This window comes from Sphaerodactylus townsendi, linkage group LG04, assembly GCF_021028975.2.
Source record: "Sphaerodactylus townsendi isolate TG3544 linkage group LG04, MPM_Stown_v2.3, whole genome shotgun sequence".
NCBI classification, from domain to species: domain Eukaryota; kingdom Metazoa; phylum Chordata; class Lepidosauria; order Squamata; family Sphaerodactylidae; genus Sphaerodactylus; species Sphaerodactylus townsendi.
The window spans coordinates 122425253-122452678 of record NC_059428.1 but is presented as its reverse complement, the minus strand read 5'-3'; the positions used below and the strand labels follow the sequence as shown (position 1 = coordinate 122452678).

General features: G+C 44.9%; 1 protein-coding gene across 7 annotated transcripts in view; it reads left to right on the top strand.

Moving 5' to 3' along the window:
• Positions 1-523: 523 nt before the first annotated feature.
• The window catches only part of LMO7 (LIM domain 7), a 199779-nt gene continuing 172876 nt past the window's right edge, over positions 524-27426 (top strand). For 6 of the 7 annotated variants that reach the window (XM_048492318.1, XM_048492319.1, XM_048492317.1 and 3 more), the window contains exon 1: positions 524-825. In XM_048492318.1, the coding sequence (XP_048348275.1) occupies positions 769-825 (57 nt within the window). In that variant the 5' untranslated portion in view covers positions 524-768. The remainder of the gene's footprint in view (positions 826-27426) is intronic. The other variant, XM_048492310.1, reaches the window with a different exon arrangement.

The window sequence follows — 27426 nt, the reverse complement described above, 5'->3', positions numbered from 1 at the left end:
CCCTCCTCCAGAGTAGACCTATGTACTTCCATGTATTTAAAAGGTTTCGGAGGGTAACGCAGGTTCCTAAAAAAAACCTCCTGGCTGTTCCTGAAAGCACACACCTCCCTCCTCTGCAATGAAGTGATTGGTGAGGACCAACAGGTGTTGAATCACCTGCTTGCTTGTTCTCCAAGGAAGATGAGGCAGGAGGCCCGTCGGGGCCCCTGGAAGGTTGGTGCTCCCCCCCCACCCCTTCCCTTAAAAGCCCCCCCCCCCCCCCCCGCAGCTCTTCTTAGGCTCCTCCGAAACAGCTGCGCCAATCCAGCCCGCTCCCCAGGCTTTGGGATCCTCCGCCCTGCGGGGGCCGTTGCCCGACATACTTAAGCGCCCCACTGTCTGGGCCGGCTAGGCGCTGCGCTTCGCCTACCTGCCGCCAGGTGGGGGCCGAGAGTCCCCTTTCCGGAAAGTTTGCCGAAAAGTTTGCTCCGGGGGGACGGCCGGCGTCGCTGCTGCTGCTCGCCCAAATTCCCTAGGTGAGCGGACGGAGAAGGGAGCATCCCGGCCGGGCTCTCTTTTGGGAAGGTCGGGGGACCTTGGACCGGCGGGACGGGGCGCGCGCAACGAGGCGCCTGGGCGGTGGGTTTTCCCCTGCGGGCGCAGCAGCCTTTGAGGGGCGGCGGGGAGAGGAGGTGGAAGGCTAGGGTTGCCTCCCGCGCCCGCCCTTGACACTTGGCCCGCCGCTTACTTGTCCTTTACAGAGGGAGCAGCGCTGGTCCGCCGTCGGCCATGCAGGGACGAGAGGATGCCGACGGGGCGTTCGCCGAGGCTCGCCGCTGGGTGGAGGTGAGGGCGACGGGACCGGGGGCGGCCGGGCTGGGGAAGGAGCTCGGGCTCCCCTCAAGCGGCGGAGGGGTCTGGGGGGGGGGTCTCTTTCTCCCCTGCAGAGAGGGAGGTCCTGGGGAAGGGTCCTTTCTCCCCTGGAGGGATGCAGGTTTTAGGTGGATCTTTCTTCTCTGGAGGGATGTGGTTCGGGGGGGGGGGGCTCTCTCCCCTGGGGGAGGGGTCCTGGGGGTTCTTTCTCCCTGGGGGCTCTTTTTTCGCTGGAGGGATGTGGTCCTGGGGTGCTGTTTCTCTGATGGACGGATGTGGGTCCCGTGGAGCTCTTTCTCCCCTGGGGGAGGGGTCCTGGGGGTCTTATCTCCCCTGGAGGAACACAGGTCCTGGGACCTCTTTCTTCCCTGGGGAAGGGTCCGTCTAAGGGGGCTCTTTCCCCCTTGAGGGAGAGTAAGTTAATGGCTCGAAGAAAGAGTGGACATACTCCCAGTTATTGGGAGTGGGGGCACTGGATGGTGCTTGTGTGGATGCCATTGGGTGAGGGATGTGGGGAATCATCTCTGGAAGGGTAAAGCTAATATTAAGTGAACTGTGTCTTACTTCGGGGTGATCAAAGCTGAAGGTAGGAGGTACACATGGAAAGGTTTCCTCTAGTTTTTCCTTTATTTCAGGCTTATCCCCCTGCCCCTCCCCTCTCCGTCACAGGGCAGGGCTCGGGCAGCTCACAGTATTCAATCATCAAATAATCAACACAGATAAAACATACTTCTAAAAAAAAATAACACAAGGTCCAGGAAAGTTGGCTCAGACACTCTGACCGAAAGCCCAACCAAGAGATCTGTTGAAATCTTTAATACCGACACTGTCCAGTAAACAAGCAGAAAGAAACAATTGCTATAACCTAAAATTCTAAAACGTCTTTTTTTGCCTGTACCTTTAATAAAACGAATATGTCAAGAGTACTAAACAAAGGCAAACACGCAAAATCCTAAAATACAGTCCGCTTGGGAGTGGCCAAATTTGGGCATCCTTTCATCCCTGCAAGAGTGCAGAGGGGCTGATTTCTCAGTGGGGCCCCAAAGTCTCTGGGTGTTAAAACCGATCTTCTGACTATAGGGATCAGTTCTCCTGGACATAAACATGACTCCTTTAAAGGGGAGCAGATTTCTCATCATGGCATTGGCTGTTGGTGAGGTGGAGGTTAGTGTGGCTTATGGAGGGGGTTGTTGTGTTCCATAGTCCAGGCCCCAAGGTCCTTCCTTGGTCACTGGAGTTTGTGGTTTTGTTTCAGCGGTAAGTGCATCAACCTGGAACGGAGTTCTGGTGAAGTCAGGTGCTCTGGCGTCACTGGCGTACTTGCCTAGGGACGTGGGGTACCCTTTGTCCCCGGGCGCATCGATTGAGGTCATGTGGGGGGCGCCAAAACATCCTCCTACACAGCAGTGATTGAGCAAGCCCTAGCAAGCAGGCACTGAAGCAGCCAACTGCTCCCAGTGCCTGTCGTAGCCCCGCCCACTCTGTACGGTGGCCTGGAGTGTCCAGGGGCGGGGGAGAAATCCCACTGGGCTCCCAGGAACAGGACTGGGGAGCTACACCTCCCCTCCCTCTGACCCAGCGTGCCTTATTCACCTTAAATTAAGTGTGGCATTACTCAGAAGCCTTTTCCAGCAGCCGGGCCCGGCAGGCACAGGAAAAGGCAAGCTGAGCAGGGAGCCCAGCAGCAGCAGAACTGAAGATGATGCTGACGTTTGTTTGGTAAACCTTCTGATATGGGGTGACTTGTGAGAGATTTACATGCTTAAAAGTTAATTCCCCTTGCACTGGTTTGGAGCTGTTTCTCAGGCTAGCAGCCTACCTCACAGGGTTGGTGTGAGGACACAATTAGGAAAGTGGTGGGGAGAGAGCCATGTATGTTTTGTGGGGGGTGTTTTGTGAGCTGGTGCAAAAAATCATTGTTTGGTCATCATGAAGGAGGGTGGCCACCTATGCCGGGGCGGGGGTGGAGTGGGGCGGGGTGCCAAGCTCAGGTTTTGTCCCCAGGCTCCAGTTTGCCTAGACATGCCTCTGCCTGGTGTACATTCTCTTAAGATGCTTCGGCCGTATCAAATGCACCGCAGCTGTTATGTTGTGTCTCTGTATCATACTGCAGTAAAATGGGTTCTCTTGCTTCATCCCCGCATGTTTGCAGAGAGTACATCTCATGCTGAAGAGCTGGTGTGGTGTAGTGGTTGCAGGGAGTCTGGAAGTCCTGGGCTTGAATCGCCATTCAGACTCTCTCAGCCCTACCTACCTCACAAGGTGCCAGTTGTGGGGAGAGGAAGAGAAGGAGTTTGAAAGCTCTCTTTGGTCTAGTCACCACTCTCTGTCTAACCTACAGTACCTCACAGATATGTCGTGAGCGAAAAACAGGAGAGCTGCTTTGGGTCCTCACTGAGGAGAAAGGCAAAGTACAAATGTGTTTAAAAAGAACAACTGAGAACTTTCTTCTGCATTCTTCAAGCTAGCGATTTGCTGTTCAAGAACATAAGGAGTGTGTCAATTTCTGTGCTGGTAACAGGACTTTGTCTTCCAGCACCATTTCAGTTTTCTCCTTTGATGTAGCCTTCTGTATTTTACAGATAAGTAATTGTGGCAGGGAGACACATTCCTTTCTGCTGAACAAAGCATATGTTGAATTTTATGGCCAAGTTCAGATCTGTAAGCAGCACTTAAGGGGACAATTTAGCCCTCAACCTGAACTCCCGGAGATCCATCAAAGATGATGGAATGGCACCCGTGGAGCTGCTTGTCAAAAAATCTCCCTCAGAGGTGTCTGCCTCGTTTTCAGGGCCCGGCAAACGTAACTGAAAGAGGTGCATTGGTTTCTGTAAAATTAACAAGGTGTGTGGAGTGGCCGAATCGCTCAGAGTGAGCTCACTTTCTAGCTTCGCTTTATGGATAGCCGTGAGTGTTTGTGCCTTTTGGATGGGATTTTAAAAACTGATTCCTTAAAGCTATTAATCTTAACAGTTCTTGGGGAAAACTTGTTACCTGCTGTAGGAATATTTCATTGGACTTCTAAGTGAAAATCCCATGATGGGACATTTGCTTCCAGTTCTGTGATTTCAGGAAGTGGAAAACAGGAAACTTAAGTATTCTCTCAAGGCTTGACCAACTTGGTTAGTAGAGTTTCTCACTGTATGAATTTTGAACCTATGGGTTTACAGCATGTGGATGGGATAGAAACAGGAAAAGTCCCCCCCCCCCCGCACACACACCTACAAGGTGTGCTGGAATGTATCATGTAATTGTAATGTTCACAGCCATGAGTAATTTGTGAGAGTTTTTACAAGGGTAATGTATATGGGATCGGTTGGGACAACGCTAATGTCTAGGCCACAGATATACAAGATCGTTTTGTACGATATTAATCTGTAGGCCACAGCTGTGTCGCTTTTGGATTTAGGGTGGAAAGGGGAGATGTGGCATTCTGTAGAAAGTGATACCAGAGTCAGCTGAGTGGGTCGCTTGCAAACTGATCCTCCCACCCCGAAATGGTTAGACTATATGAGTAAAGTCGATCTGATCTAGCAATAAAGGAGGCATGTGCTCCAGCATAGGTCTTTTCCAGTATGAAAGATTTCTGATACTTACAATTTGCAATATTTTATCATTCCCTTAAGAACATAAGAAAGAGCCTGCTGGATCAGACAAGAGTCCATCTAGTCCAGCACTCTGCTACTTGCAGTGGGCCACCAGGTGCCTTTGGGAGCTCACATGCAGGATGTGAAAGCAATGGTCTTCTGCGGCTGTTGCTCCTGAGCACCTGGTTTGCTAAGGCATTTGCAGTCTCAGATCAAGGAGGATCAAGATTGGTAGCCATAGATTGACTTCTCCTCCATAAATCTGTCCAAGCCCCTTTTAAAGCGATCCAGGTCATCACCACCTCCTGTGGCAGCATATTTCAAACACCAATCACACGTTGTGTGAAGAAATGTTTCCTTTTATTAGTCCTAATTCTTCCCCCCAGCATTTTCAATATATGCCACCTGATTCTACTAATGTGAGAGAAAATTTTCTCTGTCGACATTTTCTACCCCATGCATAATTTTATAAACTTCAATCATACCCCCCCCCAGACATCTCCTCTCCAAACTAAACAGTTCCAAACGCATAAGAACATAACTTTACTAATCTTCTGCACCTTATTTGTTGAAGTTCCATGCCACCCTTCTTGCGTGCTCAAACAGTTAACAACATTTTCTAGTACATAATAGCCTAAGGGCTGGAATGAGTTGGCGACTTGCTTCCAAAAAAGTGAGTGCTGTGTTCCCATTGGCTGGAAGTGAGTCTCTCACATTCAAACTGCCTCCCCTGGGACTGAGGCCTCTCCATTCTACTTGCCCGCCTTCTCCCACCTTCCACGGGCAAGCAGGACCAGTGAGGCACTGGCACTTTGCCACCTGCTGCCCTGCATAGCCCACCTCCAGCCTCTCCATTCCCCCTGCCCTCTCCCACCTCCACAGACCAAGCTAGGCCAGTCCCTGCCCTTTCTCCCTCCCCCACAAAACCAACCAGTGAGATCTACCTGCCCTGTCCCTGCCGCACAGCCCCTAAGTAGTCTCCCCAGCTGCCACCTCCTCTGCCACCACCTGATGCTTTTTCTGCCTGCCCAGTACCCCTCCCTCCTTCATCCCCCTACCCTGTCTGGAGCCCGCTGTATTCTTTACTATGGTGGGCTGTACTCCTAGTCATACCACAAACTGGTAAACAATCCAGAAGCAATTCTACTTTACAGAAAAACAGGATACAAGATGGCAATGTAATTAAACATTCCCCTCAAAATACATCATCATACTTTTCCGTATCAGTGAATTGGCTTGTTTGCGTTGCTTCTTGTTTGGTATCTTTTGTTTGGTTTTGTCTTGGTTCTGACTGGTGCCATAGAAAGCAACGTGGCTGATCCAACCCCTGTTGACTTTATTGAAAGGCCGCCATATTGGAAACTGTTGCATCCATTGCTTGAACTGTATATTTATGGCTGTTCACCACTGTAAGCCCAGTTGCAGGGAGGCCAGTATAAAAGCCAGTCAATATTAGTCATAAGAAGAAGGGAGGCATAGAAGCTTTCAATCTATGTTTGATGGAAGAAATGGGGATTCGGGAAGTATTGTCAAAGGACAGTCCCATATTTCTACTTCAAGTCTCATTCAAATGTTTGCAAAAGTTATAATTATCCTATTACTAGCTAATTGGTCTCTTTGAAGAGGAGTACCAAGTGGGATAGAAAAAGTTTAAGACTGGCAACTGTTAATTTTATTTTTACCCTCCAAGAGTTAATGATTGTTCTGTTCAAGGTAAGAGAAGATTTTTTTTTGTTTTCGTCATGTCAGTAAATGACTCTGAGACTTTCCCTTTTTCTTCTGTAGCTTATGGGCATAGCTCACATATTTGACTGCCTGTGTTTTACGACAAACTTATTTGTGGTCTGCCAGACATTCTTTGATTCTTACTGTTTGCCTGCCCTTGCTTTCTTCTTGTGGTGTATTTCAATCTGGGGTGGTCATAGATGGTGGCCTTCCATTACATAGGTTAATGTGCTGTGGATTCTTATTAGGAACTGAGCATGGATGACCAGCTTCAGCCCTGGGGTGGTGGAGATGGACTTCTGTCAGTCAAGGGTAGGAGCTACCTGTCTATGTTGTCATGGTAACCTTTCTCCCAGTTTTGGTAGGGAAATTCTAGTGAAATTCCAACCCTACCTAGCTGTTGTACCTAGCAAGCTTCCGTCCAGTTGGGAAATGAGAGCTGTCACTTCTTGATGGAAAAGCTGTCAAGTGGTGGACAGTGCTTGACACTTGCAGTACTATTCTGCTGACCAAACCAACAATTGGGCCACACAGTATACAGAAAACCTACACACCCAGATAGATATCTACACAAAAACTCCAATGATCATCCAGGACAAAAAAGGAGCACCATAAAAACTTTGGTAGATCGTGCAAACAGAATCTGTGAACCTCACCTCCTTCAAGATGAATTGAACCACCTAAACCGGGCTCTACAGGCTAATAGTTACTCTTCTACAGACATCAGAAGAGCTGCAAGACCAAGAACAAGCCACATGAACAAGGATAAAGAGCCATCTAGAGGGAAAGTGTTCTTACCATACGTCAAGGGAACCACTGACTGCATAGGAAAATTGATGAAGAAGCATAATCTACAAACAATCTACAGACCCACTAAGAAAATTCAACAAATGCTACGTTCAGCAAAGGATAAGAGGGATCCTCTAGCTACTGCAGGAGTCTATCGCATACCATGTAGCTGTGGACAAGTCTACATAGGAACCACCAAACGCAGCGCCCAGAACCACACGAATCAAAAGAACACAAAAGGCACTCGCAGACTATTTCAGCCAGAAAGCTCAGCAATCGCAGAACACATAATAAAGCAACCTGGAGACAGAATATTATTTGAAAACACAGGAAATTCTGGACCACTCTTGACAACCACACTACATCAGACTACACAGAGAAGCCATTGAAATCCACAAGCACATGGACAATTTCAACAGAAAGGAAGAAACTATGAAAATGAACAGAATTTGGCTGCCAGTTTTGAAAAACACTAGAGTCAAGACAGTGACTGATCAGCTCTACACAGGCACAGGATGACTACAGATAATCAAAGGGAACAAAGACCAGACTACTTCTATTCAGATGCCTCACCTATTGACCTTGCTATCTCTTTTGTTACTCACATGCTTCACTTCATTGTTACTCACTTGCCAGGCCAATCCTATTCAGATGCCCTCATCTATTGACCTTACTCACAGGTATATATACTCTACTTGCTTTCCTTTCCAACTATCAGATCCTCTGAAGATGCCAGCCATAGATGCAGGCGAAACGTCAGGAGAGAATGCTGCTAGAACACGGCCATACAGCCTGGAAACCGCACAGCACCCCAGTGATTCCAGCCGTGAAAGTCTTCAACAATACTATTCTGTTGGTTTGTATTACCTGTCCTCTGACCTGGATGACACAGTCTAGTCCAGGGGCATCCAACTCTGGCACTTCAGAAGCTCATGGACTATAATTCTTATTAGCCTCTGCTGGCATGGCCAATTGGGGCTGATGGGAATTGTAGTCCATGAACATCTGAAATGCCAGAGTTGGACACCCCTGGGCTAGCCCAATCTCATTACATTTGGAAACTAAGCAGGGTCTACCCTGATTTGTACTTGGATGGGCAACCATCAAGGAAGTTGAAGGTCACTATTCAGAGGCAAGCAATAATAACAAGACTAGTTTGCTTCTTGTGAACTCCCAGTTTTAATTTCTGACCCAGTGTAGGGAAGAATTTTTTATTTCAGTCTGTTACAGACATAAGAGCTGTCTCACGAGAACAGGCCAAGGGCTCCCCTAATCAGTCATTTTATGTCCAATAGTAGCTGGCCCAGTGCTTCCAAGATACTTCTAACCAGGAGTGCAATATAAGTTTGCTGTTATTGAAATGTACACTAACTCCTGATATTGGCATTCTGCAAAGCCATGGTGGACAAAATCTATTCATAGTTTCATGATGTTGTACAGACTTCTAAAGTTATCTGAGCTAAGTTCATGTCTTACAGAAGCAAATTCGATAAGTTAATTATGTGTTGTGTAAAACAGAATTTCTTCAGTTTGTCTTGAACCTACTGCCAACTGGTTTCATCAGGTGAACCTAAGCTGTGGTGGTTGTGGGTTTTCCAGGCTGTGTGGCTGTGGTCTGGTAGATCTTGTTCCTAACATTTCACCTGCATCTGTGGCTGGCATTTTCAGAGGTGTATCACAGAGGGAAGTCTGTACTGGACACAGTGTGTAACAGACTTCCCTCTGTGATATACCTCTGAACATGCCAGCCACAGATGCATTGGAACAAGATCTACCAGACCACGACCACACAGCCTGGAAAACCCACAACAACCAGTTGAATCCGGCCGTGAAAGCCTTTGACAATACCAAGCTGTGGTATTCTTAATGTGCTTTCATTGAATTATCAGTTTTCCTGTCATATTCCATGTCTTCCATATTCCATGTCATATTCCATGTTTCCATATTTTTAAAAAATCTTAAAAGCCCCAAACAACTTTAGGTTTTCCTCATAGGAAAGATGCTCAACCACTTCAGTTGTCCTCTTCTGCACCTTTTCTGTGATATCCTTGGTATCAGAACAGTATGAAGAATTCCATCCACATAATCCAATGAGGAAATAAATGTTCCTTCTAAATCAGGGATGTAGGTATGGGGGGGTTTCTTTCCCCCTATTGCATGTCTGGTGGGTGCTCCTGTGCACCCACACAGGCACAGCCACATCGCACACTTGCATGCTGCAAGCCAGCTGGAGCCCAGGAAAGAAAGTCTTTCTTTCCCGGGCTCCAGCTGGCTTGCAGGCTGCAGGTGGGGCTTGGGGAGGTGGGGCCATGCCCCCAGGGGTGGGTGGGGCCCCAAGCCCCTCCCCCTGAGCCCACCCCATAAAAAATTCTATACCTACGTCCCTGTTCTAAACCCTTTGCAACCAATGACCTTGGAAGACAGTAACTGCAAATCTGGCTGTGCCCTAGAAATATACAAAGATATATATACAATGTTAGGGTCTCTTTTCTAAACTCTTTTCTATAGAATCTGGCTTTTTCACTGTTGTTGTATACCTAATTGGTGTTCACATGAATATAGTCGCACAACCCCAACATTTCTTTCCTGGAAAGTCACGGCCTCTGCATCACTCTTTAGAATGTATATGGTAAAATTGTAATGTTTTTGGTGACTATATACATGCTTCAGATTAATGCACAATTTTGTTTGTGACGTGTTGCTTATTTAACCTTTTTTGAGAGCTCCTGCCAGAGCTTTACACAGTCTGCTTAGATTTTCACCATCATGAATAATTTGTTTACAGACTTGACTGGCTTGCTCCTGACTCTAAGCTGATTATACACGGGTGCTCTGCCCTGAAGTCAGGGTACGTCTCCTTTGGGGCGGGGTTTTGATTGCAGACGTGCTCAGACTTATGGTGTGGAAGATTACACAAGTCCCACCATTCCTGATGTTTTCTCTGGCTTTGGGGTTTCTGCTCCCTCTGGTCTCCGGTCTCCTCCCCCGCTGCTCCTTGCAAACATTTCTGGGGAGTCGACAACTGGCTTTCTTAAAAAATAAAAAAATAACAATAATGAGCCTTTGCAATGGCAACACAAACAATAGCGATATAAAAAACTAAGAGCTTAAAAAAAACCCAGCAGTCTTGTGACTGACCAGGAGCAACCTGGACATGGGTGCAGGAAAGCCACGCACCAGGCCGTGGGGCACTTCCTCATGTGCAAACATAGAAATGCAAGGAGACCCAACTGTGACCCCAAGGCAGAGAAAAGACCCTAAAGGAAAATACTCCATGTATAGTGGGCCTCTGTTAAATATAATCCTTGGTAGACCCCAGTGTGTGTTTCCCTCCATTGTGAATGTGTCCATTTATCCCCACCATCTGTTTCCTGTCCAGTTATTCCCATGGCTATTATTTCTATGACTATAAAAGGACCCATTCCTCTATCCCATAGTGGCTGGGTCCACTTAAGAGCCTTAAGTGAGCCCTGTTAAAAAGCTTTTTAGCAGTCAGAGTATGGAAAAGCCTTCCATGTTTGTTGATATCATCAAATAGCAATTTTGCTGTGACCAGAGACTTTCTTCTTGAACTTCATTTTTTTCCAACCATTTATACCAGACATAGCATTGTGAAATACCTGTGACTTATTTTCAACCGTTTGCAACTTCTCAATCTTCTGCTCAGTGATTTCCAAGGCAAATCACAAAACAGACGTCCACAAATTAAAAGAGAGCAGCAGAAAATACCTTTGTTGGAAAGCCTTGATATAGTATGCGTAAAACAGCAATAATAACAAATCTGAAGTGGCGAAGGGAAATCAGCCTACTACTGAGAGGAGAAAAAAATGTTTTAACATTGAACCTAAGGATGCCAGCTTCCAGGTGGGACCTGGGGATCCCCTGGAAGGACAGCTCAACTCCAGAGTATATTATTGTTATTGTTATTGTTATTAATTTGTTTTATATACCACCCACCCCCGAGGGGCTCGGGGCGGTGTACAACATACAGGAAGAGCACAATCTTGCAAATATAAAAATAAATATGGCTCCATAACATTCAGTTACTAAAACCAAGTAAATACAACATACATAGATAATAAACACCATCTGACAATTTAAACCCCCCCCCCCGAGAGGGGAACAGAGGCCCCATAGATGCATTAGGGGCCACCTAGTTAAAGGAGGGGGGGTGCCGTCAGTTGCCAGCCTCCCCAAAAGCCCGGTGGAACAACTAAGTCCTACAGGCCCTGTGGTATAGAGATCAGTTCCCAGGGGGGGGGGGGGATGGATGCTTTAGAGCAGTGGTGGTGAACCTTTGGCACTCCAGATGTTATGGACTACAATTCCCATCAGCCCCTTCCAGCATGGCCAATTCCCATCAGCCCCTTCCAGCATGGCCAATCTGGAGTGCCAAAGGTTCGCCACCATGGCTTTAGAGGGTGGACTCTATGGCCTGCTTGTACTCCACTGAAGTCCTTGCCCTCCCAGGCTCCATCCAAAAATCTCCAGGAGTTTCCTAACCTGGATCTGGCAACTCTATGTTCCCTGCCCCTCACCAGTGGCTGGGGGCAGGGGAGGGGACTTGGTGACTCTAGTTGCACCTAATGGAACATGGAGTAGGGCAGTGGTGGCGAACCTATGGCACTCCAGATGTTCAAGGACTACAATTCCCATTAGCCTCTGCCAGCATGCCCAATTGGCCATGCTGGCAAGGGCTGATGGAAGTTGTAGTCCATGAACATCTGGAGTGCCATTGGTTCGCCACTACTGGAGTAGGGTGTCTGCTGAGTGTTTCTGGGAATGTTAAACCTCATCCAGAACAGAACCACGAAGAAAGCTGTCTCTAATCACCAATACCCATCTAACCTCAAATGGAACAGGCATCTGGAGCTAGGTTTTTGGAGAAGAGGCAGAATCCTATGAAGTGTGTGTGTGTGTAGGATTGTCTTGCTTTAACATTTTAATTTGATTTCCAATAAATAATAAGCTGAATTCGTACCATGTCCTTTGTGGTCTGTGACTGTTTTCTGGCTTCTCTTATCCTTGCCTATTTTACACGCATTCCCATTTTAGTAATTTCCCAACTGCCAGGTCTTTCTTTTGGTCCAGAAGAAATTTTTAGAATGATGCTATTTACTTGCAACTAATATTTTAACACTTTTTCCAAATTAAGTGGTAGTATGACTGCATCTCTTGGCTGGGATGGAATTGAATAGCATATTTGCTATGTGCATCACCTGCTCAAAGAGATCTTAGTCGATTGTCACATTATTCAGTTGATCAAATTTAAATAAATACAACTGTACTTCAAAGGAAGAGAGGAAAATGTTTTCAAATGAGGGGTGTGGTAGAAGTTACCATCTTAGAGGTATTTGTTTCTTTACAGGAGAAGGAAGAACACTTGTAAGAATTAGAAAAACTCACTGATTTATTCGATATATAATGGTAGTGACAGGGCAATTTCAGGGAACAGATATTGCTTTGAAATCGAAGTGTTAGACCAAACCAAAATAGACTGTTGTCTCAAACCAAACTGAAGCAGAAGACCTTTCTTTCTTTCTTTCTTTCTTTCTTTCTTTCTTTCTTTCTTTCTTTCTTTCTTTCTTTCTTTCTTTCTTTCTTTCTTTCTTTCTTTCTTTCTTTCTTTCTTTCTTTCTTTCCCCCTCTCACTCTGTCTTCGCAGCTAATTCCCCCAATTAAAATGGAGACTGCCTACTTAGGGGCAGTCTTGGTGGAACAGCAGAACTGAAATATTATAGTTTTCATTTATGTCCCATTGTTTGTCTTTAAATCTCAGAGTAGATTACCTGTGGTTCACAAACATTCTTTTATCCAATCAGTTTCTTCATAAGGTCGCTGTACGGGCCTGACAGCCAGCAGAAGACTGGTTAGTAGAGGTATTTGGGTGGTGGCAGCAGTATGATGCCTATCTAGGAATTGGCCAAAGCCTTATGGTAAAGCCATTGAATTTTGGCCAATTTCTAGAGATGTGATGCCATTTTTTGCATTTACCAGAAGTGACATCATGCTGTTGTCCATTAAAAAAATCTTTCTCTGGTCACTGCTCTGTGCTGTGGCAGGAAATTCCAACAAGAGGTGGTGTATCCTTCACTGGGGGCTGGCAGTTGTAGTTATGATATTGCAGACTGTTTTCTGGGGCCATGTGTATGGAGCAAAGTGTCCTGTTTGAATGTTCTTTCTAGGTGTGGTTTTTTAAATGTGGGAAGCACTGAAGGCAGAGCTTGTGTTCTGTGGTAATAAAACTTTCCCTGTGTGATTTTGCTGATTATTCTTCATATGTTCTAGTATCTGGTTGGTAAGGAAAACTTCTAACATTCAAGACAATTTTGGGTTGGGTTTCTTGCACAGTGGATGTCTCTTTGGATCCTCACTTGCTTTTAAAACACCATTGTCTTTAACAGATTTAGGGTATTTGGAAAAACACTTCCGCTAAATTTCTGAGAGGACAATGAATGTGCTAATCTTTTTCATTTAGCTGTCAAAAGAGACTAAACGTTGGAGTTGGTGATCAGTTTTCAAAGCAAATACATTTGACTTGCTGTTTATCCATCTTCATCAGGCAAAGGAAGAACCACTTGATAGAAAAAACTACAGAGCTAGACAATGTGAAACTTACTGATTCATTTTTGAAGTTGTGTTTTTAACTAAACCAGCCAGTCCATTAGATAGCATTTGAGACCTATCGTTTAGTGGAAAGAAGAATGCACTTTGCTATTTACTCAATTGACTGTTCCTATTAACAAGTGACACTTTTGGATTTGATATGGGAAATGCACTGTACATGAACTTAGAGTGGTCATTTCAAAAAGTAAACGGGGGCTTTTCTAATCAGAAATAGCCAGAGGCATAGCTAGGTAAAATGGAGCCCGGTACAACATTTGAGTTTTGTTGCCCCCCCATGTTCGTTTGTGTTTTTTGTATTTTTTAGTGTTTTTTCAGTTTTTGGCCTGCATGAGGCGCAGTTCTTAGGCTAGCAGTATCAAAATTTCAGAGTATCTTTAGGAGACTATCCTGATGATACCAGCCAGGTTTGGTGAAATTTGGTTCAGGGGGTCCAAAGTTATGGATTCTCAAAGATGTAGCCTCCATCTCCTATTAGCTCCCATTGGAAACAATGGGGGACGGGGCACCCCCTTTGGGAGTCCATAAATTCCCCGGAACCCCCCTGAACCAAACCCCACCTAACTTGGGTGGTATCATCAGGAGAGTCCCCCGAAAACTCCCTGAAATTTTGGTGCTGCTAGTCTAAAAACTGCATCCCCTGTAGGCCAAAAACTGAAAAACACTAAAAAGTGCAAAAAACAAACCTTAAATTTTTGCTGCCCCCCAGACGCGCTCCCGGTGCAAAGCGCACCCCCGGTCCCCTTGTAGCTCCTCCTATGGAAATAGCTCAGATGTTGAGTAGGTAAGTGTGCTGGGTTCATCTTATCAGTGGAGACCAGGACGGTCTTTAAAATTGACTGGCAGACTGAAGAAGACCTGCATAAATTGGGCTTCTCCCTTTGAGAGAAAATAACACATCTTTTTGCGTCATATAGAAGGAAATGCATATGTGACAGTGAAATAATTCCTGCATTAATACCTCAAACTTTCTTCCTGTGCATTTGTGTAATAGTGAGGGATGTATCTTCCCCCAGAAGCCAATTAAGAAGAAGAGTTTGAATTTATATCCCCCCTTTCTCTCCTGCAGGAGACTCAAAGGGGCTGACAATCTCCTTGCCCTTCCCCCCTCACAACAAACACCCTGTGAGGTAGGTGGGGCTGAGAGAGCTCCGAGAAGCTGTGGCTAGCCCAAGGTCACCCAGCTGGCGCGTGTGGGAGTGCACAGGCTAATCTGAATTCCCCAGATAAGCCTCCACAGCTCAGGCGGCAGAGCTGGGAATCAAACCCGATTCCTCCAGATTAGATACACGAGCTCTTAACCTCCTACGCAACTGCTGCTCCTTTGGTCTTCCTATTTTGCCTGAAGCGCCCCTGCCCCCAGGGTGCAGACAGAAAAATATCTGAAGGGTTTGAAAGTGGTGTCTAGAGAGGGTCTAGGGAGGGCAGGGTTTGTAGAGGAACCTTGGCAAGGGTCCGGTACCATAAAGTCCACCCGCTAAAGCGGCCATCCACAGGAACTGATCTGTTGTCTGAGGATTAATTGTAATACTGGAAGATCTCTACGTTGACAACTCTAGGTGACAACATTCTTTGGGAGGTGGGTAAGCTGTATGAGACTTAGCATTAAGTATGGAGGCCTCTCTTCCTCTCCCTTTTACCATAGGGCAGACACCACATTGTTCTGAACTGCAGCCTTTTATTTGAAGCTTTGTCCTTAACTGTGGTGTTTTAAGAGTCACCAGCATGCCAGAAGGACTTTGTCCCCGGAAGCAACTGCAAGGCATTAATTATCCTCGTTCAAATCTCCCAAGCAAATTATGAGACAGTAGTACAAATAGATGATTGAGAATGCAAAAATCTCTTTGTTGGGGCAGCGTTTCTGGCTTTATGGAACTGGGAAGGCAACAAACAACTCTGGTTGTCCCAGCCTGGCCAAAAAATGCAAATAGCCTTCCCCATGTATTCATTAGGAAAATGCCCTTGTGACCTGCTTTTTAAAAATCAACTGCGGTCTGAATAGTCAAATGATCTGACAAACCACAGACAACATTTGATGGATGCTTGGTCACCAGGAATGTGGGACTTTCGTGTGATAGACCAGACTGGCTGTCCTTGACGATTTGCCTTCTTCTTTCCAGAACTTGTGGCGGGCTGGGATGTAATGTAAAAAGCGGCACTTCTCTGCAGATTTCAGCTTCTAATGGTTGGAAGCATATAGCGCCCCCCAGGTTGCTGCTGTCTGTGTTTGTGTCTTTACAGTAAAATACTGCTTAACTGAAACACATGATTACATGTGTGGTGTTTTGTACTCAATGGGGTCTGAATTTTTGTGAGGATATAAGGGGGTTGTGGAATGATCGTCCTCTGTCTCTCCACTAGCAGGGGAGATCACAGTCACAAATTATTCTGATGTGGGCTTGGGGGAAAAAAACATTTCATTTCCATGAGTTTTTATTTTACAGGAGATGGATTTTGCCAGCATTGCTGGGCAACTGTCCCAAAGTAATCTGGCATGCATGATTTTTTTTAAAAAAACTGAGCTTGTTAAATAATCATGACTAAAGGGGAAAGGTGTGGAGGAATGGAGGGTGTTTTTTTTTTCTGAATAAGCGTAATTTATCTTTTCAAGAGGACTCTCCTATTTGGTTCTTCCTCCAGACCCCCTCAGAGACATCTTCAAATCGATTTTTACCCAGCAACATGTAATCTTAATTGTCTGCAGCAAAATTAAGTTACAGAGGCCAGGCTTTGGGGGGCTCTGCCAGCATACCCATGATTAACCACCCCTGCCCCCCGCACCCCACCGGCTCATTCAGCCTGTTGAAAAATTCTGGCCAGCTCAAAAGCTTGTTTTCTGTCCCTCTTGGAATATGTTTGTTTGTCCCAAAATAAAAGTTGTGCTATACTTTTATATTTTGTATCCCCCTCTTAATCAATATGGATGCCTGCAATTTTAGGAGATTTTGAAACAGAGCTTTCAAGAAATTAAAGCCCCAGACCACTTGTGGTAACCAGACTTGTTTGCACAATGGCCATTTATGCATATACTACTTAACCTGCGGTTGTTTGCTTTGCAGTGGTGTTTCTCCATGGTTTTGTGTTTGCACCGGGGTCCTACTGCTAAGCGTCCCTAGCAGATCTGCCATTTTGCAGACACCCCACTTCCTCGTTGTTTCCATGCAACCTCCATTTGCCTTTTTTCCCCTGCTGTCTTTGGTCAAGCGTTGACTCTTGCCAATTTTTTGTCGATTTCACTGGGGCTGTTGCTCCAGTGGAGGACCTTCTGAGAAAGTCCTTCTGATCTTTCTGAAATGGTGACCCAAAGAGTGGGAGGAATTGCTGTGGTGGGGGTTCAGAAAGTCAAGGAGAAAACCCAAAGAAAGCTAAACACATGCTAATCTCCATTATTTCCCTGCAAACGGAGAGGAAAAATTGCACTTTCATAGCTTTTGGAAACTGGGGGTTCTCTGATCTGAAGGTGCAGTGACTGCTGAAGAGGCAGAAATGTGTGCTTAATGGCAAATCAGACCCAAAGGGATGTGAGCTCAATGTGAAGGAGACCACAAGTGCATAAATGGCCACTGTCTCATACAACCGTAGAAGGCTGTTCTTTGTCCATGTGAGCAAAGCAAGGTTTCTCTGATGACATAATGGTTCACTACATAATGGTTCCATAATGGTCCACCACAGCAGTAGAAACCTCCAAAACCAATGGTTTTCAAACCTTCTTCCAGTTCACACAAGACTCTTGTGCTGAGGAAGCTGCTTGAAAACATATTTTGGAAATTCTGGGGCATGGTGTGGAGTGAGCAACTGGTTCGTAGGAAACTCTGCCCTTCACTGTTGCCCTGCGTGTCTGGAAGGGTTTACCAACTTCCAATCGAGTATACAAAACATGGTTACACTGAAAGCAACTAGTGGCATGAACAGCTGTATATCTTACAATGCTTAATAAGAACACAACATCGTAAAGAACTGTACAAAGTCAGTATTGCAAAATAGACTCTCTGATCTTGTGGTAGATATTCAGCTCTCCCAAGAGAGAAATACTTTAGATAAGTCTTGAACCTCAAGAGGGACAACATGTCAATTAATCATCCTGGTCTGCGGTAGCACCTTTAGACTGCCGCATAAATGTTATCTAAACTATTTCTCTCTTTAAAGGAGGCTTGAATATCTACCATGTTGAATATCTACCATGAGATTTGAAGCTGTGGTGAGGTCAGGCATTTATCCGGCTGCCCACTAGCTCTGTGGTTTTGTTGATCTGTGTTTGCTGTAGGATCTTGATTTTGATGCTTGTGCGTAAGACTATATATGAAGTATTTGTTGATGCATGCCCTGTATATTCAACTGTATACTTACATATTGTACCAGTTTCCATCATTGTTTGAAAAGAATACAAGACCAGAGTCTGTTGCAATACCGACTTTGTGCAGATCTTTAAGGCGTTGTGTTCTTCTCAAGTGTTTTGAGATATCCAGCTGTCCGCACTGCTAGCTGCTTTCATTATATAATTGTGTTGTGTACTGACCCCTCAGCTGATTGATGATATGGTGGATTAACTTCCAAGTGGGATCTGGAGATCCAGAACTACAACTGACCTCCAGACTGCAAAGATCATGAAGAAAATGGCAGCTTTGGAGGATGGATTCTATTCCATTATTCCCTAGTGAGGTCCTCCCCATAACCTCTTCTTCCCAGGATTTTCCCCAAAACTTCCAGAAATGTCTGAACTTGGAGTCTGTAGCCTTGTTGAAGGAAACCCCTTAGAATGCTTAGTTGGGGAAAAGTATTGCAAGATCAATGAGGGACAGACCCAGAGGTGTAGCTGGGCCAAACTGCGCCCAGTGCGCATACTATATTTTCTGCCCCCCATGCAGCGCCCCCTGCAGCGCCCCCCCCGGAGTCCCCTTTCCCCGCGGCGCCTCCCCTTCCCACACTTACCATAGTTCCTTTCCTTTTTCAGACTGAAAAAGGCCTGTTCTCAGTAAAAACAGCCTGATGGGAACTATACTTCCCAGGAGACCTTGTGAGCCCCAAGGTCTCCTGGAAACTGTAGTTCCGCAGGCCATTTTTACTGCGAACAGGCCTTTTGCAGCCTGAAAAAGTTCTCAAAAAGGAAAGGAACTAAGGTAAATGTGGGAAGGGGGGAAGGGGGGCACCACGAGGGTGGGGGAAAGGAGAGGGGCCTGGGGCAATTTTCTGCACCCCCAGGCATGCGCCCGGTGCACGGTGCACCCCCCGCCCCCTTGTAGCCGCTGGACAGACCATTTGTACTTCAGAAATGTTAGTCCACAGTTTTTCAGTTTCTCATTGAATAATCTCTAGGCTGTCAAGAACCACAGTATTTATGTCATATAACTTCTTACAGATGCTATTTTTGTGCATTTTGTGAGGCAGGAGTGACCGGGGTATAGTGATTTAGAGCAGGTAGACTCTAATCTGGAAAACCAAGTTTGATTCCCCACTCCTCCTCATGAGCGGCGGGCTCTTATCTGGAGGACCCAGTTTGTGTCCCTGCTCCACATGAAGCCTGCTGGGTGACCTTGGGCTAGTCACAGTTCTCGCCAAACTCTCTCAACCCCCCCTACCTCACAAGGTGTCTGTTGTGGAGAGAGGAAGGGAAAAGATTGTATAAGTCATCTTGAGTGTCCTTACAGGAGAGAAAGACAGGGTATACAGCTAAACTCTTCTACTTTTCTTCTTCTGAGACTGATAAAATCATGGTATAAACATGCTGTTGAAATTTAACAGGAAGGGAATGTGGGGGAAATTGCACATCTTCCAAATATAGTGATTGATAGTTTCATGATGTAGATGAGCAATGTTTAAGTCCAGTAGCACTTTAAAGATAATGGCTACTTCCCTGAAACGATGGTAAAGATGGACTTCATTCGAGAGAGAGAGAGAGAGACTGAGGGGGAGAGGGAGAGAGATATTCTTTAAAGCCAACATATTGGCTTCAAATAAACTTTTTATTAAACAAAGTTTGAAAGGACCATGTAACGTAATGATGAAGTCTAAGGAAATGGCTGTCTGACATGTGGTCACCACATGACTGCTTCTGGAATGTGTTTTCAAGCCAGTCTGTCTACTGTATACTTTCCTGGTTTGCATTTCTGCCAGGAAGCCCAGCTGGGGTAGGTTTCCTGGATTTGCATGAGGAGCCCCCTCCTTCTCCAAGTCCTTCTCAAGAGCGTGAGCTAATCAAGACAGCATGGCTCTCTGGGGGGAGATATGTGTGTGTGGGTGGGGGGCAAAGTGGGATAATGAGCTTCCAGTCTCCTCTGGTGGTGCCTACAGGGCCAGAGCTAACAGTTCCATTTGCTGGCAAGTCGTTATTTTCCAGCCGCCTCAGAGCATGGCACGGGCTATGTGACAGGAGCTCTCTGACCTTGGAATATATTTATGAATTTATATATAATGTAATGAGTAACGTTTGAGAGACAAAGCCAAACCTGCACATTTCTCCACCAAGTAATTCATTCAGATTATAAAACCTGGGTGGGCCTTTTTTTTTTTCCTGCTGTGCTTTTTATAGCTCTGTTGCTATGGACTTGGCTCAAATCTGGAACATCTGCATAAGGAATATATTTAAGCCTCTATTAGGTGAGTATCGGCACTTCACTGTAGCGGAGAGAAAGGAGGTTTTGCTGAGGGTGGTGTTTCTATCCACTTGAAATTTATTCATTGTAAGGCTATGATGGCAGTAAAACTTGTAAAACGGAGTGGTTGGGTAACTGAAGCCAGAAGAGTCCATTAAATGTAGCTGGATTCATTTCCTTCAGGTGAGAATTCCTTCTCTGGCGCACCGTGAGCTTTTCTCATGGGCAAATAATATTGTATGCTGTAGTCATGAATAGCATAACAATCTCAAGGTCCTCCCTTGCCTGCAGTAGTGACTTTCTCCACATGTAGAGGAAGAAGAGTAGTTTTTTATACCCTGCTTTTCTCTACGGTAAAGGCATCTCAAAGCAGCTCAGAATCACCTTCCCTACCTCTCCCCACAACAGACACCTTGTGAGATAGGTGAGGCTGATAGAATTCTAAGAGAACTGTGACGGGCTCAAGATCACCCAGCAGCCGGCTTCATGTGGAGGAGTAGGGAAGATAAGCCCGGTTCACTAGATTAGAGTCTGCTACTGATGTGGAGGTGTGGAGAATCAAACCCTGTTCTCCAGAATTAGAGCACATCAATATTAACCACTGCACCTCCCTGACTCTTTAGTGGAAATGTGGGTATGGGAGATAGCTGTGAGAGGATTTTGAGGAACAGGATTCAATTTTCCCTTACAAGGTCATTTTGCAATGACCCAGGGACTGTAAGGTTGATGTTGTGTGATGCTGCAGTATACTGTGTACCTTGGCTCTCAGTTTGTGTTTTTGCAGCATCATGAACTACGCAGAGTACTTTATGGGTCAGGTTCGGATGCATCTCTTAAAGACAAAACTGCCATAGTTCTGATTTACAGTGTGTCTTGTGGACAAAGGTCAGTAAAGCTAAGTAAAGGCTGCCTCATTCAGCATTTTGATTCTCAACTGCTTGCAGTATAACCCTAGCAGTGTCTGATGCCCGGGAAAGGGTTTGGGCTTATACTTAAGGCTGCGTGTAAGGTTGCCAGCTCTGGTTGGGAAATTCCTGGAGATTTGGAGGTGGAGTCTGGGGAGGGTGGGATTTGGGGGAGGGGTAGAGAACTAGGTGAAGAGTAATGCCCTATTGTCCATCCACCAAAGAAGCCATTTTATGCAGGGGATCTTTGTGGTCTGGAGTTGTATTGTAATTCTGGGAGATCTCCAGGCCCCACCCTGGAGGCTGGCCAACCCTGTATGAACATGGGAAAAATTTAAAATTGCTGACTCCCACAACAACAAAAAATGCCTCCACGCATTCAGAGCTTCAGGCGGCTCTGAATACAGAAGGGGGGGGGTATATCAGAGATAGCATCAGATAGCATAGAGCAGTGGTGGCGAACCTTTGGCACTCCAGATGTTATGGACTACAATTCCCATCAGCCCTTGCCAGCATGACCAATTGGCCATGCTGGCAGGGGCTGATGGGAATTGTAGTCCATAACATCTGGAGTGCCAAAGGTTTGCCACCACGGGCATAGAGGGACTGTCTTCCTTAGGAATAATGTCTTGCCTTCTCTCCATTACCCAATCTTTTCATGTTCTAAACAGTTTTAAATCTGCAACATACTCTCCATACAGGAGATTCTCTATTCCAAGACTGGTCCTGGGATTCCCCACCTGCCCCCTGGTTCTGGCCCACCTCTCTGTCTTTTTAAAGGCCACCTGTAGCCATATGCAGCTAGCTAATTCCAGTATCTCTAAAGTGCCAGTTTTCCATAAGTTTCTGTGTTGGCCCGAGGTTTAAACCTGTGAATTCAGCAATATCTTTGCTTTCATGTTGCTGTTTTGAGCAATGTAAAACAATTTAAATTCTCAACAGGGTTTTTTGTAACTTTTAAACAGGCGTAACAACCGCTCCACCATTCAGAAATGCACTCTAGTCCCAAGTGAAAACCCTTCCCTTCTTTTTTCTACCAGACTAACAATGGAATTGTATGCAGAGTTACTCCAGTGTAAGTTCATTGAAATGAATGGGTTTAGTCAATACCCTAGAAATTCGGTAAGATTCGGATTTATTCGGGCATAAAATTATCTGCATGCCCGAATAAGACAAAAAAACATACTTGGATATATCCGAATATTTGGCTATACCCAAAAATTTTGGGTCCTTCTGATGTTTTTTGTTGTTTTTTTGTTGTTTTTCACATTTTTAAAGCAAGTGGCATCAAAATTTCAAGGTGTCATGCAGAGACTCTCTGGATGATACCAACCGAGTTTGATGAGGTTTGGTTCAGGGGGTCCAAAAGTTTGGATTCCCAAAGGGGGTGTTTTTGCCAAGCATTCTTCTGTGAGTTTCAACCTTATTATCTGTTTTGTGAATGGCTGGTGGATGAGTTCCTATTGTTGAGTGGCTTGCTAATAATTTTTGTAGATCCACACAGGCATACTGCAGGAAACTGCTTTTTAAAAACATCTGTGTTCATTCTTGAACCAAACATGTAGCAATGTGTGAACAAGACAGTTGCCAAAATGTGTCTCCGCTGATATCTCATTGGGTTTGACTTCCAAGATGCGTAAACCATAAAAAATAAGTTATCCGCTATTTGAATTCTCTTCTTGAATGCATTAAAGGATATATATCGCTTCCATATATTTTTTCAATAAAGTCATATTGACAAAATACAGTGGGAGATTTAAGGGTATTTAAACCTGTTATAATAATAAAAAACCCTTAATGTTTAACTGCTGTATTGGATTGTAACCACAGTGCTCAATTCACTTCCCTTTTTGAGCCTAGATAATTCAATGGTTTGTTAAGTTTGAAAAAGGAGAAGGAGGAGTTTGTATTTATAACCCCCTTTTCTCTCCTGAAAGGAGACTCAAAGGGGGTTACAATCTCTTTTCCCTTCCCCCCCAACAAACACCCTGTGCTGTGGGTGGGGCTGAGAGAGCTCCGAAAAGCTGTGTCTAGCCCAAGGTCACTCAGCTGGTGTGTGTTGGAGTGCACAGGCTAATCTAGTTCCTCAGATAATCCTCCACAGCTCAAGTGGCAGAGCGGGGAATCGAACCTGGGTCTCCAGATTACAGTGCACTTGCTCTTAACCACCACGCCACTGCTGCTCTACTAAATATTCTTTAAAATACTTGACCTGTCATGAAAAATCTAATTCATGTTAGCCATTGTCTTGAAATAGATAATTGTATCAATACTGGTCCTTTACTTTGGAATTTTCATAATGTGAGGAAGATGAATGTATATTATCTGAAAAGGTTTGCTGATTTTATTTATTTATTATTTTGATTTCTAGGCCGCCCTTTCCCAAAATCATATCAATTTTTTAAATTGTGCAGTTCAGGTGTGTTAGAACTCTTACAAGACAGTAGTATTTGATGATGTGGCATGAAATTGTCTAAAATGGTTCATGTAATATAGCAATCACCTGTAACTATGACTGCTTTGGATCACTGGGGAAAAAATAACGGGTGCAAATATTGGTGCTCTTTTCTTGAAGGTCTGCTCATAGCTAGTTGCCAGTTTCCAAGGGGTGGCTGGAGACCTCCCAGGATTACAACTGGTCTCCAGGTTACAGAGATCAGTTCCCTTGGAGAAAATGGCTGCTTTAGAGGGTCGGCTTTATGGCATGATACCCTGCTGAGATCCCGCTCCTTCCTAAATCCCATTGTCACCGGACTCCACCTCCAAATTCTCCAGGTATTTTCCAACCTAGCACTGGCAACTCTACAGCCATAGCAGAAAAGAGAGTTGAGAGCAAGAACATCATGATGTTTGCATGACATTTGTGAGCTTTGCGCTTGTACACTTCCTCCTTTATCTTCTGCACATTAGTTGTTGTCAAACACAGCTTACTTTCTTCAACTTATGCTGGGCAGTGTCCCTTTAAATCTTATGATCTGTGTTTAAAAGACTGTTTGTCGGAGTTCAACATACCGGCTGACTTCACTAAAGTTTTCTGTGTTTCTTTTTTATCTTTTGAGTTATGTCTTGCAAGCTATAATCTGTCTCCGAAACTTTTATGACTCCCTTGCTTCTGTCTCTTTGAACTGTGACCTAAAGCTTTCACGAGCTTTGTAAGAGTACTAATATTTTCCTCTGTAGTTCAAAAGGGAACATATGTCAGATAACATTTTTTTGGGTTTGATGCTGTTGTCAGCACTAAAACAAGAGGAAATCAGGCCCATTTTGAATCCTGTTTTGTCAAATTCTCTCTCTTTTCTCCCCTTGCTATTCTGCCTTGTAAAGCTTGGCTGAAGAAGCAGTTTTGGGCCAGGTGAACGTGGGTTTAATTTACTAAAAATGGTTTCTGTACTTGTTCTTCGGATACGTGCTGAGAATTCATAAGCAGTTTCCTGAAAAATTCTAATAAGTAGCAGATGGAGATCGTAAATTCAAAACGTTTTTGCAGTTTCTCTGGAAAGGAAGCTGTATTATAACATTACAGGAAAACAGAATATTGAAAACAGTTTTCAATTTCTGTAGGAGTCTGTGGCTCATTCTCTCATTTTCTGAATAAATTGATTGTTGACAGGTTGGCGTCAGATGTGTGGCTGATAAGTGTTTGTAAAACTCTTTCCTACATCGTAATAGTCAAAGCACTGCATAATCTAAAACAAATTTTGACACTTTCAAACATCAAGAGCAACACAGAGCAAACAATTCCCAACTAAAGCATTTATATGAATCTTTCATCTGAGCTCAGAACAAGTATGTAAGCCTTTGGAAAAATCCAGGGTCTCACTAGTGAATGAAAAAATAACAGTGGCCAGATTGTCCTCGCTGGGCAGGGGTCCCACAAGCTTAATGCAGCCTCTGAGAAGGTTACACGATTCTCATGTCTTCATTGCCTTAATATCCTGGTAGGATGAGATTTAAGGCAGTTTCTCCAGCCGTTTCTTGGTGAGCTGGGAGAAACACGTAGAAAAAGGCTTTCCTTTGAGTACAGAATGGCATAATCTGTTCAGACTTTTATAGGGCTGTTTCAGTACTTTGCATTGCAGGCAGAGACATATCTAGGGGAAATGGAGCCTGGGGCAAAACCTGAGTTTTCCGCTCCCCCAGCTCCCCCCCCCGCCCGATCTCATGGAGGAGCCCCAGGTCTATCGCCCAGAGCTGGCACTGATGCCCACGTCTGCTGCCCAGAGCCGGCAAGCACGGCCTGGGCCCGATACCCCCCTACATGATTAGATGGCATGCACCTGGGCACATGTAACACCCCATGTCCCTCTGGCAGATACGCTGCTGATTGCAGGTGAGCAAGAATAGTTATAGACTAGCTCTGATAACCTTGTATTTCAGGTGAGCAAGAATAGGCATGGACCAAAACCGATAACCTTGAATTTTAGGTGAGCAAGAACAGTAGTGGACTCAATGGGGGCCCACTCCCCCAAAAGGCAGCCCATGGCTCTGCAACAAATGCAGCTTCCCAGACTTTCTTCAAGGACATCTCCATGTGGAGCACATCTAATAATCCAAGCATGCAGTTTTGAAAGAGCGCTTCCTAATCAAACTTTCCACCAGAGGAAAAAAATAGCAGTCATTTTAAGGAGGTTACCTAGGCCATGAGCTGTACAAAATTAAGTACAGGAAACCCCTGCCATCTTCAGATCACACTTTTCTGCAACTCAATACTTTAGTCTTGATTCAACATTATAGTGGATGTTTGTTCTATTAGGCATGAGACCTGCTGAGTCCTCAGTCACATCACAGCAAAAGTAAGGTGTAAAGCAATTTCCTGTCAAGTTTTCCCATCATCCACCCATAATATCTGGTCTAGTTTACCCCGTCATGAAGCTGACCACAGTGCATGAAGAAGTTGCAGGAAAATGCACTATGGGGCAATTGCTGTAGGGATATATACGTTGTGCTGTAAATGAGGGACTCCTTTTTTAAGGGTACCTTGGCAGTAAAGACAGGAAAGGGGGCGTTGAAACAAAAACACGTCTTTTAGGAGGTTTCAAATTCAAAAACTTTCCAAACTACTCAATCTTGGTGAAGTGAACTGGATGATACATAGAAGAGAACGTTTGGATTTATACCCCCCTTTTTTCTCTCCTGTAAGGAGACTTACAAACTCCTTTCCCTTCCTTTCCCCACAACAGACGCCTTGTGAGTAGGTGGGGCTGAGAGAGTTCTGAGAGATCTGTGACTAGCCCAAGGTCATTCAGTAGGCTTCATGTGCAGGGGGGAGGTATCAAACCCAGTTCTCCAGGTCCACTACTCTTAACTGCTACGCCACGCTGGCTCCTAACACCACGCTGGTGTCTGTGCGATGCCTATGGTTGCACACTTGTCCAGGAAAATGTTTGTGCCTTCCCTGAGCTCAGCATGGTGTTTATTGAGGCTTCGTCCAAATTAGCCTTGGTGGGTTTGCGTCTCCATGGAACTAATGAGTTTCCATTTCTTCACCTAGTAAAAAAAAGCTGTGGTTAGAATACGGTTTCCTACTCCTTTTGATGTTCCCTTAACGATTCTGCTTTCCAATGAATTAAAATGTGTTCAAGCCGTTAATGTGTCTCACAGTTCAGAGCTAGGTCTTGAGGCTGCCACTACTAATTTTGCATTTAGCACTAGCTAGCTCCAGCTGGACTCTGAGGTGACACCATTATTTTCTTAGACTGGTGCCTTAAAGTGTTGCTTCTGACCTGTAGGCATACGGTTTGGTGTCTGCGTTGGGCAAAACCAGACTTTCTGTGATTCTATTCGGAGTGAATTATTATAACCCTTAGATTTGGCAATATGTTTTTTTAAAGTTCACATTTCACTATTCTGAAGATTTAATCATTAATGGTGAAGTCATGTTAAAATTTGAGCATATATGGCCTGTTTCTTAATTGTAGATCTGAAAAACAGGCAAGGATTACTTTGTTGGGCGTAAGCCGTTATGGCTTGAATGGTGGAACTTCCTTTAAGGAATTGGGGCATTGACTTTTCTATTGTGAAAATGCAAGCGGTTCTTTCCTCAGGGCTGACTGAGGAACAGAGCTTTGGGAATGATCTTCTCTATCCTGTCTAATGCTTTGTTAAAAGTGTGCTTCAGTGTTAAATAGAAACATTTACCCACTGGAGTTAGCTTATATTAAACCTTGCAAAAAATAAGCGCATTGAACTCAAAAAGTGCAAAGAACTCAAAGTGTCCAAAGCAATAATTCTAAGACTAATTGACAAATTAAAGATTAACAGATCGACTCTGGATAGTATGTTCTCAAAGGAATCTGCTAACAAAAATAGTAGTTTGTTCTTAACATCAGCTTCTGCGCCAGAATATCAGATACA